Raw genomic sequence first — 11,042 nt, forward strand, 5'->3', positions numbered from 1 at the left:
TGTGTCTGAAGCTCACGTACAGGTCCTTCAGGCACTCCCGCTGGTGGTGAGGCCTCCATCTCCACCTCCTCCAGCATTGTCCTCCATCCCTCTCCCACCCCTCCCACCGCCACCACCTCGAGTTGCGGCTGCTCCACCTCTGCTCGCTGTTCCGGCTCGGGCTCCGGCGTTGACCAGGGAGGAGCCCCGTCGCGTCTCCGTGGAGGAGACGCCATCTGGGGAGGCCACCCTGGCACCAGCGCCGGCGAAGAGGAAGAGGAAGGAGAGGAAGGTGGAGCAGCCCGCAACACCCACTCCTGCTTCGGCTGAGGTACAAACACACAAACACGCACACACGTGCCCGAACTCATGGACGCACAACTCAGTGGAGTTGACTGTCAAACTGCATGTAGCACCTCCTCTCAGCCTCCTTACAGTGTATTTATTTGTGTTGTTTTTTTCCCCTCACAGTCCCGGTTGCCTGAGAGCTGGCGGACAGCTCTCACCGTGGAAGAGCAGGAGTGGATCGGCCGGGCGCTGTTCAAGACCGACAGCGAGGGGAGGACCAAACTCACCACAGACCTCAAGCTGTGGTGGGACCCCCCTCAGCCCCGGCCGAGTTACGCTCAGCCACCCGCCTCACCAGCTGCCTTCTTCGCGTGTCGGCTGTTCCTCTGGACGCCCCTGCGTCTGTGGGGCGTCCGGCCGACATGCTGTAATAGGGCCCTCACGAAGTGTGGGCTCTACAGGACCATCCGGAGGGTCCTGGACATCGACGGCTGGTACTTGATGGCCACCGAGTACCTGGAGTGCTGTCGGTGTAAGAGGAAGGTAGCTGCCTGGTCGCAGGAGGTCGTGGGTCAGCTGGGAGAGGGGCATCGCGCCCTCTTCCCGGCAATCCTCACCTACAAGTAAGTAGTTGTCTGAACACTGTCGGTGTGTCTGTGTGTGGCTCTTCTTCTGTAACACATGATGTGATGTGCTTCTCTGTAGGCTTGCCTGCGACCGGCGGGTTATCATCCAGCTGCGTGAGCGTACTCGGGGGAACAGCGCCACGCAGCTGTACAAAAAACTCTGTGAGGCACACACAGAGGCCTGGATGCGGCGGTCCATACACTACCTCAGCGTCATGGAGCCCTTCACGTCGCGAGGTGTCGTGCGCATGTGCACCCCACCACCGCAACCGCCACCCGTGCCCCAGTACGCGTGGCTGTTGCTGGTGTACTGCCACGACATCCTCTCCCGCCTGGAGGACGTGAAGGCCCGGGTCACCTCCGTCTTTGGGACGGTTCTGAAGATGGTTTCGACCAAGAAGGTAAATGTGGTGCTATATATATATATATATATATATATCATGCTCTGGCTATGTGCGTGCAGCCTCACTGAGATGCTTTGTTCTTTCAAACAGGTGACCCGGAAGCTCGCCGGTGCTGCCGCCCAGACCGCAGCGTGGGCAACGAACGTCGGCAACGAGCACGGACAGGTGCTTATGTCCGTGCTCACGGACACCGAGGGTGCCGGCCTGTTGTCCATGGCTGCGGGGTTAATGCGGCGGTATCGGGACGCTGGGGTGGAGCCGCCTCAGCTCCTCTACGTTGACCGGGACTGTTGTTCGTCCCGCGGGGGATCCAAGACAGCTGACATGTTTGGGAAGTGGGACAAGCTGGTGGTCCGGCTGGACATCTGGCACCTGATGCGGCGCTTCGCGTCAGGTGTCACCACCGAGAGCCACCAGCTGTACAAGTCCTTCCTGCAGCAGCTGTCTTCGTGCATCTTCCTGTGGGACCCAGAGGACGCGGCCCGGTTGCTCAAAGCGAAGAAGAGGACGCTCGAGGCGCAGGGGATGACCTTCTCGTCCGACGCCGGAGTGTGGAGGCACGTCAGCCGCAGGGATATGGCTCTCCATTGCCGTCGCCGCACGCGTGGAGCGGCGGAGACGGAGCGGCTGATCGGTGACCTCCTGGAAACCTTCGGCGGTGCCAACGGACGAGACACCGTGGGGATTCCCCTGCTGGACCAAGACCGCATCCAGGCGATCTGGACGGAGCAGCGGCGCCACCTCCGGTGCATCCAGGACCCGCCGGGCGTGGAGCTGTACACCGAGACGGGCAGGCTGACCAAGGGGGGGATCAGCCTGCCGGTGTACCGTTGTGCGCGAGGCTCCATGTCCCTGGAGTCGTTCCACCTGCACTTCAACCGCTTCATTCCAGGTAGACCACATGTTTCACTGTCACGTCAATCTTTCACTGTCATCGACTCATTGTCATTCACATTGTGTGCACTGAATAAACTTGTAAACGCATCTGTGTTCCTCCTGTTCAGGAGAAAGTGCCAATCCCTGGCACTTCCAGGCATTTCTCCTGGAGGGGTTGACGCGGTGGAACGAGGACAGGGCGGCGTCCGTGGCACAGGAGGGACGGCCGCTGCTCCGCTCCTACGATGGCCCCCTGCAGCACTCCCTTGACCAGCTCAGCCAAAGGGTGCTTGGCACGAGTGTGGTCAAGGATTACACCAAGCCCAGGGAGTACACCGGTAAGAAAACTCAAGCCAGCCACCGCGCTTACACACGTCCACACTGAATGATATTTGTACCAGGCTGACTGATGCGATTTGTGTTGTTGTACTTCAGGGGAACTCATCGGCATCGAGTACCTGTACTCCCAGACGGGCAGAGTGCTGCAGGACGTCAGCTTGGACCCTGACATTCCGGACGCGGGGGGGGACATTCCCCCACTCGTCGAGGACGACGAGCTCGCCGACGGCCAGCAGGAGGTGGAGGACCTCACCCTCCACGTGCCCGGCGAGTTCCCAGCTCCTCAGACGGACCCGCGGTCAGGGCAACCGGCTGACGCACCCACGCCCGAGCCATCCCGTCCGACCGGTCCCCCCGAGCCCGCGCCCCACTCCCCCGGCCGGTCCTCACCAGAGCCTCGGCAGGCTGCTGAGGTAAGCACGCCACCTCTTTGCGGTCTGCGACCGCAGTGCATCTCGCATCACCAAAAGCTGCGCTCGCTCCGTTCCGTCCAACTGACTTATTGTTTTTCGTGTCTGCAGGACTACAGAGGACCGGATGACCAGCCGGGGTACCTGGCCGTGGTCCAGTTGGCCACGGCCTTGGTGGGGTTGCGTCACGACCCGGCCTTGTCCGAGGGGAGGGTAGATGAGCTCATCGGGCTCTACGAGGCCCTGTCACCACACGACAGGGCCCGAGTAGTTTACCCTCCCCGCTACAGGGACAGGCCAGCTCGGGGGCGCTTCATGGCAGCGAAGCCAAGCCGCACCAGTATACCAGGTGTGGAAAGCTTGAGACGGTAAGGCTACGCTTCCATCATACATTTCCCTGATGTACACACAAGCTGCTTTATGTAATGTTGCTCATTATCATCATGCTCATATCTGTCATTGTTTTTGTCCCTTGTCCGCAGCTGCCTGGTCGGACAGACCTCTGGACCTGCCAGCAGTCCCAGCGCAAGCCGGCTGGTAGAGGCAGTATGCACCCAGCTCTGCCGCTTGATCCACTCGGGCACCCGTGTGCACGGTGCCCGGAGGTCGCGGTGGGACAGCATACTGCTTCGGTACCAGCACATCCGGGACCTTGTGCTGGGCCACCAGAGGCTGATGGCTCGGGCGCCCATACAGCTCTACGAGCTGAATTGCAGGACCCTCTCGCTGTGGTACGTTTGATGCTTTGGGCAGTGTTATGGGAATGACGTGCTTGAATGACATGCTCTCAAAATTGCACATGTAACTAAAATACTACGTTAAATCCGTTCTCAGGTTCACCAGGACGCAGCGGGAGAAGGAGAGGACTGTGCTAGCTCCAGGCGTTGCAGCAGAGGGACGACCACCAGCGGCAGCGGGTTCCGCGGCGACAGCGCCGGGCCCAGCAGCAGCGGCGGTGGATCGTCCTCCGGCAGCAGCGGTGCCTACAGGCCAGGCGACGACAGCGGCGTCAAGGGCGGCGGTAACTCTGGCAGCAGCACCGGCTGTGGCAGCACCGGTGCCTGTTCTGCCAGCGCCAGTACATTTACTGGCGCCTTTACCGCCTGCCCCCTCAGCTGCTGTCCTGGCCGTACCACCGGCTGCAGCAGCTGCAACTGGACCTTTTCCAGCTACGCAGCCTCTCCTTCTGGACCTCTCACTGGCCCAGCAGAGCGTGAGGGTGCTCCCCATCCCAACGCTCCCTCGGACAACGCCAGCCCCACACGTCCTCCCTCTGCCGCTGGCCGCCGCACATCACGCCGGCCCTCAGCTGCCTGCACTGCAGCTGCTGCCAGGACGGCAGGGACAACAAGCAATGCAGGCAGCACCTCCTGCTCCCCCTCCTCAGCCTCTCTCTACGACGTACAAAACTGAATGGCTGAGGAGGAGGAAGGCTGAGCAGAGGGCAGCGGTAGGAACAGTCGTCGCTGCCCGGGCCGGCGTGCCACAAGCACAGAGGTGCAGGAAATGCGGCCAGCCAAAGCGGAGGGAGACCGGACACACCCGCTACGGCAATGTACACTTTTGTTCTGCCGCGGCGGGTAAGAGTGTGGAGGACTGGCTGAGGGAGATGAAGGACAGGGACCAGGGTCGAGCCCCGGACTGATTTCGCATTCTCGCTGGGGCAGGTGTATATAGTTGTGTGTGAGTGTTTTTTTAAAGACTTTACCCTCCACAAGGACCGGGACCTTGCCGCGGTGTGGAGGCTTTCTACAAACACCGGTCCACACCTGCCACAACTCTTCTACAGCATAGTGATGCTATGCTTGAAAAAAAATTGTGTATCCCATTCACATCTGTGTAACATTGTCATGCCTTTGTACTATTCTGATTCTTTGCACTGACAAGTTATGTAGGCCTATACTGTGTGTCTGCTGCCTATCATATGGTTTAAGAAAAAAAACAAAAAACATTGTCTGTCCCATTCACACCTGTATAACACATGGTCATGCCTTTGTGCTGTTCTGATTTTATGCGCTGACAAGTTATATAGGCCTTTTGGACACGTGGGTATGTTCATTAATGTGGTCTCTGTCTTTGGAGTTACGTCCAGTGGCTGCGATGCAAGATTCAGGACTGCCGTTGGTGCTGGCTCATCTGCTGCTGCCACGTGGTTAAATAAAAAAGCCTTGTATGCCACAGGTACTTCACACTGTAATGTCGCTGCGTTATGCATCCATGCATGTCTGTACTGAGCGCTTATAATATGAGTCTGTCTGCTGTGATTGATGTGGTTTAAAAAAGAGGAATAAAGCCTTGTCCCACTATTCTGCATCTCTGCACAGAACAGTTATGCCATGTGTCTGCTCTGATGCTTTATTATTATTTTTATTATCATGTTTTATTGTATTGCATTGTATTGTAGTTTAAAATAAATAATCTATTTCACACTGTAGCCTACTGCTGCTGCGTTTGGTGTTTTCTGCATCTATACATCATCATCAACAACAACAACAGATATTTAATTGATCATTTTACTGAAGAAAAAGGTGAAACAAATAATACACAGCATGTAACTTTTATTTATACATTGACATATAAAATAGGCATAATATAAATATTTAATTGATATTTTACTGAAGAAAAAGGTGAAACAAATAATACACGGCATGTAACTTTTATTTATACATTGACATATAAAATAGGCATAGTATAAATCTTTAATTGATATTTATTTTACTGAAGAAAAAGGTGAAACAAATAATACACGGCATGTAACTTTTATTTATACATTGACATATAAAATAGGCATAGTATAAATCTTTAATTGATATTTATTTTACTGAAGAAAAAGGTGAAACAAATTATACACGGCATGTAACTTTTATTTATACACCGACATATAAAATAGGCACGATATAAATATAACGTAATGTTTAACACGATATAAATATAAGATTTTAACATTTCTGCTTCGGCCGTGATTCGAACCCGCGCCAAAGAGTAGGCTATAGAAGGGATATTGAGAAGCAGCACCCAGTGTCCTTCTGCTTTCTTTGTTCTGGTTATCAGCATTACCAATTCTAACCTGTGATTTGTTGGTGTTAACTAACTCACCTGCAATCAACTTGTTGATTTGTGTCACCTGGAGGGAAGCATTTTAAATCCAGGACAGATTCTTATTCTCTCTCTCAGCACTTACCACCACCATATTCTTTTATAATTCAATAAATCTTATTTTGATTGAATAAATAAGATTAGTTTCTCTGTTGGGTATGCAGTGTTCAAAACTGTGTGACCATTGATTATATGGCCTACAGTTGTTGAGTTTTTGTTTTTAAAGTCGCCTTGTGCCCAGTACACCTCAGAATATAGATGGGGATTAGAAAATGTTAAGCAGGAACGCGATACGATAAGAGATGTGACCAGACATGATTGCTCACCAATATGATATCCCCGCAGTTTTCTGTGGGTTTTTGAAGAGCGAAACAATTTATCTAAAGTACATTGTTTTGTTTTTTTGTTGTTGTTTTTTTTACTTATTTCTTCTCAATTTAAAGTAGCTCTGTGACTTTTTTTTCTTCTTTAAGGCGATTAACAATTATTTGAGCAGAGGAGGATCGGCCACAACATTTATAATCGGTGAATGGGTTGGGCGCAGGGGGGCCAACAGAGAACATTGGTGGAAAACAAAAACTCAACAACTGTAGGCCATATAATCAATGGTCACACAGTTTTGAACACTGCATACCCAACAGAGAAACTATTAAGTCCCGACCCAGAATAACCTTGAAAATAAAACTGGAAAATAACAAAAGAGTGAACAGATGGAAGGATTGAATGTTCCACCCAGCTGGTTTAACATCTTCCTTACAAAATTAGACAAGCCTCCATATAGGCTACAACACAGGCTCAAGGAAGCAAACACTGGATTTGTCAATCAAAATAAGATTTATTGAATTATAAAAGAATATGGTGGTGGTAAGTGCTGAGAGAGAGAATAAGAATGTGTCCTGGATTTAAAATGCTTCCCTCCAGGTGACACAAATCAACAAGTTGATTGCAGGTGAGTTAGTTAACACCAACAAATCACAGGTTAGAATTGGTAATGCTGATAACCAGAACAAAGAAAGCAGAAGGACACTGGGTGCTGCTTCTCAATATCCCTTCTCATTAAAGAGCCCGTTGCTCTGCCAACCACAGTTCCACACTTTTGCCTTTGTGCGCACTGCAAAAGGCTTTTCCAGAATACCGTGAATACCGTGAATGTCCATATTCCTTCGTTTTGGGTTGCCGGCACAGGCTACAAGTTATTGGCGTGCACTTTTTCAGTCTTTTCTGCGGCAGGCCTAGGGAAATCGCCTCTTCCTTTTTCTTTCTCCTCCAGGCCGTTGTCCTGGGCACATCAGCCACATTGTCTGCAGCTGCAATTCTTCTCTTCTCAGACAGCCATTGCGATACTGTCTTGCCAGAAGAAGTGGCACAGAAGCTTTGCCCACGGAAGGAGCTGTGCCCAAACTCCAATCGCTTAGGCTTCCCACACAGACTGCAAGGAAACACTGTTGGATCCTTTCTCCGGGCGGTGGCTCTGCCCTGCTTTAAGGCCTTGAGGTCTTCTTCAGCCCTCTTCTTCCTCCTCCAGGCTGTGGCCCTCGGCACCCGTTTAAGGGCCACCTCAGCCACAGCTGATGGAGGAGGGAGCACAGCCAGCGACGCGCATGAAGGAACTGTAAAAGACAAATAAATAAAAAAAAGTTATTTTAGACCGTGGTTGTATTTGATATGAATTCATTGTTTTACATTTATAGCTTAAAGATCTTACCTGACACTTTCACAGTTTTCATTTGTGGAGGCCACTGCTGGCTCGTGGATGGGGAGGCTGGAGGAGATGACGGTTTCTCCAGGCCTTTCCGGAACAGCCTCCTCCTCTCTTTTTCCTCTGAAGATATTACAGGAGGCCAATGAGGTTTGGAAAACTTTTCACTCTTTTTTTAAGGCTTCTGCCTTGCTGACACGCTGTAAAGTGTTAGCGAAGTCTGACTCCAACCTCCGTCGAAGTTTCTCCCTCCGTTCCCTCTCTTGTCTGGGGAGGACTGGAGGCCATCCTTGTTTCCTAGGCATTTTTTTTCAAGATTAGTGATGCTCACTCAAGACACTGAATCAAACTGGTCAACATATCATACAGTGGGGCCACAACATTTATACTCGGGTGAATGGGTGGGGCCCAGGTGCGCAGGGGGCCGCAAGGGGGCCTACAGAGAAGATTGGCGCGGATACATATCTTAGGGGAATTGTTGCAATTTGTTTCATCCGTCTCCGCTCTCAGATTGGCCGCCGGACGAATTGTTTCACCGCGCTCCGCCTCGGCTCCCCTTGCCGCATTGGCCGGCCCACGAACTGTTTCAGGCCCCGCGCTCGGATTGGCTTCCGGAGGAATCGTTTCGCGCCCGGCACCCCTCGCCCCGTTGGCTCTCGGAGAATTGTTTCAGAGGCGCTCGTTGCTCCCATGGCCGCCTTCGACTCGGACGCCATTCACGCCAATCCCCCCCGAAATAAAACTCTCTCTTGCTGTTTTGATCCGACGATTGCGTTAACAAAACAAAATAAAACACAAGCTTATTTTTTTAACGCTGCAATTTTGCAGCACGTTAAAGTCAGCATATTTTTCTTTCTCGTGTATTGTTTTTCAAAGAGGCATATTATAAGCATTTTACCTTGCCTATAAAAAGTACAGGGGGAAAACCTTCGAGTGGATGCTGGCGAATGACCTTGGCTACTCCCTCATGGTCCTGTCTGGGCATCAGTGGAAGCGCGAGGCTGGCAAACTGGACAGAGGTGCCCTCATAAGGCCAACAAGGATTGTCTTTCTCCAGGATGCCTGCAGATTCAAGAAAGTCGTAGAAGCCATCAAAGTGCGCAGGCAGAGAGAGGGCATGTTACCTGGCTGTGAGGGTGACTGTCTGATGGGCTTTGTGGTCCACAAGAAGAGCACCTACAAGGAGCTAAGGGTCACACACAGGATGCACACAGGGTCCACCTGATAAGGACAGTGAGAGGAAAAGGTAATATATTTTGATGCTTTCTTATGCCTTTTTTTGTACACATTTTATTATCTTTCTATTATTTCATTGTATACGTTTCTTATGCAGCTATGTGAGATTCATCAGGAGCAAGGACACCCAGGCAGGCAGCAAGATGGATGCCCTGAATAAATGCATCCTGCGGAGGGACCAGCAGAAAAAGAAAAGCCATCTTCTGCATCCTAGCCTGTTGTCCCTCACCCTTCACGTCTGGCTTCTCCTCCTCCCACCCAAAACTCCCATTCCCAGTCAGCCACAGTGCACAGTGAGTTTTTAGATCCATTTATTCCTGGGTTGATTCTATGCATGTTCTAATGTAATTCTGAATAAGAGTGTCAATTTTCTGCCTTTTAGAGCCAACAGGTGAAGATGGAGGTGGAGCCACAGGGTGAGTCTTGTGTGGTGAAAAAATAAATTCATGCTCAGCTGAACTTGTGATCACAAATAAATGTACTTGCATCATATGGTATTGTGTAACCATAACCGTCTTCAAACTGAGATTTATTAATTTTGATGATTATTACAAATTTAGTGATTAAAATTATGTGTTATTCACAGTTCTGCCAACAACCTCAACGCCAGTCCGTTCACCTCGCTTGCAGCAGAAGGCCGCTCAAAGGCTGGTGTCAGCGGATTCTGAGGTGCACTTTTCACACCAGAAGTGTACTTTTGTCTCATCAGTAGAGATAATTATTTTTATTTTGTTTCAATATGTATTATGCATGTATATTCTTTTTTTTTTCAGGGTTTTGGACCAGGAGAGGATGCAGGACATCTGGCTTACCCAGCAGCACCACATAAAGTGCATCCAGGACCCGCCAGCTGTACAGCTGTACAGGAAGGTAGGAGAGGTGACCAAGGGAGGGTTCATTCTGCCTTTGTACCGCTGTGCACGTGGCACAACGTCCCTGGAGTCGTTCCACCTGCACCTGAATCGCTTCGTACCAGGTTTGCATTACACAAAAATAATGTGTAAAAATAATTGTTTGTGTGTGCACACTCAGTGTTTTTCTTGGTGATCACTTCTGCCTTTGTTTTTAGGTACAAGTGCAAGTGCCTTGCACTTTCAAGTGACCTGCTCGAAGGGCTGGTGCAGTGGAACGAAGCACGTGGAGTCGCTGCTGTTGAAGGTGGCAGCAGGGAAAACATCTGCTACGGCGGCCAGATGCAGCAGTACCTGAACGTCCTGAGCGAACAGCTTCTGGGCTTCAGGATGGTTCAGGACTATACCAGCCCGGGCGAATACACAGGTATTGTGGTCATGCTACTTATGGGTAGCAGCTGTATTTCACCCATGTGGTGTTAAAACATCTGCATTACACACATTGAGCACAAATAGAGCTCTTGAGGAAGACTTTGCCGATCCTGACACCCCAGATGCAACGCCCTGCAGCCCATTCACCAACAGACGGCGGCTCTACAACCTCCTGGTCTGTCATCATACGAGAGAGGTCCAGCAAAGAGACAGTCACTCAGAGCCAGGTAAATAAATACCCATTAGCAATCAACAATGAGGTTGTATGGGGTGATCATTTTGATATTTCATTTAGGGGGTTATTTTTTTAATAATGAATGGCTAGCTGTAGATTATTTTGCATATTTCACTGCTACATACCAAATAAATAACCTTATGGACATGAAATATTATGTTACTTTGATATTGGAGAATATGACTGTGATAATATAGATGTGTAATAATTTCTTTTGATGCCCAGGTGGAGAGTGTGGGACCAGATGGCCAAGCTGGATATCAGCATGTCATCAAGCTGGCCAACAGTCTGGTTGACCTGCGCCATCAGGGTTTGCCACACAGGACAAGGTAGATGAGATTGTCGCTCTGTGGGACAGCCTATCAGAGCATGACAAGGGCCCTCTCATCTACCCGCCTCGCCACCGTGACCGAGTGCTGAAGGGCAGGTTTAAGGTCAGCCACTCTGCAACCAGTGTGACCCCAGGCATCGCAAGTCTGAAGCGGTACGTTTCCAAATTTACCCATTTCTTTGGAGCATTCGTATGTTTCAAGACAGTATTTCATGAAATAGTTTTCTTGCAGATTATGTC

General features: G+C 50.8%; 1 protein-coding gene across 1 annotated transcript; it reads left to right on the top strand.

The window, feature by feature from the left end:
• Window positions 1–8,830: 8,830 nt before the first annotated feature.
• On the top strand, window positions 8,831–10,823 carry LOC311083912 (uncharacterized protein). Its single transcript, XM_084115690.1, has 7 exons — window positions 8,831–8,963; window positions 9,051–9,246; window positions 9,336–9,369; window positions 9,540–9,622; window positions 9,727–10,231; window positions 10,359–10,463; window positions 10,697–10,823. Exons 2-5 carry the CDS (start codon window positions 9,097–9,099, stop codon window positions 9,955–9,957), a joined length of 498 nt encoding a protein of 165 aa, XP_083971816.1. The 5' UTR covers window positions 8,831–8,963; window positions 9,051–9,096; the 3' UTR covers window positions 9,958–10,231; window positions 10,359–10,463; window positions 10,697–10,823.
• The last annotated feature ends 219 nt before the right edge of the window (window positions 10,824–11,042 follow it).

Source organism: Abramis brama (assembly GCF_963993115.1).
Source record: "Abramis brama genome assembly, chromosome: 5".
Classification (NCBI taxonomy): domain Eukaryota; kingdom Metazoa; phylum Chordata; class Actinopteri; order Cypriniformes; family Leuciscidae; genus Abramis; species Abramis brama.

Excerpts from the sequence above, each read along its gene's own strand:
- LOC311083912 (XM_084115690.1), top strand. The coding sequence starts at position 9,097 with ATGGATGCCCTGAATAAATGCATCCTGCGGAGGGACCAGCAGAAAAAG. Across the intron at positions 9,370-9,539 it reads GATGGAGGTGGAGCCACAGG|TTCTGCCAACAACCTCAACG; the intron begins GTGAGTCTTGTG and ends TGTTATTCACAG. Across the intron at positions 9,623-9,726 it reads TGGTGTCAGCGGATTCTGAG|GGTTTTGGACCAGGAGAGGA; the intron begins GTGCACTTTTCA and ends TTTTTTTTTCAG.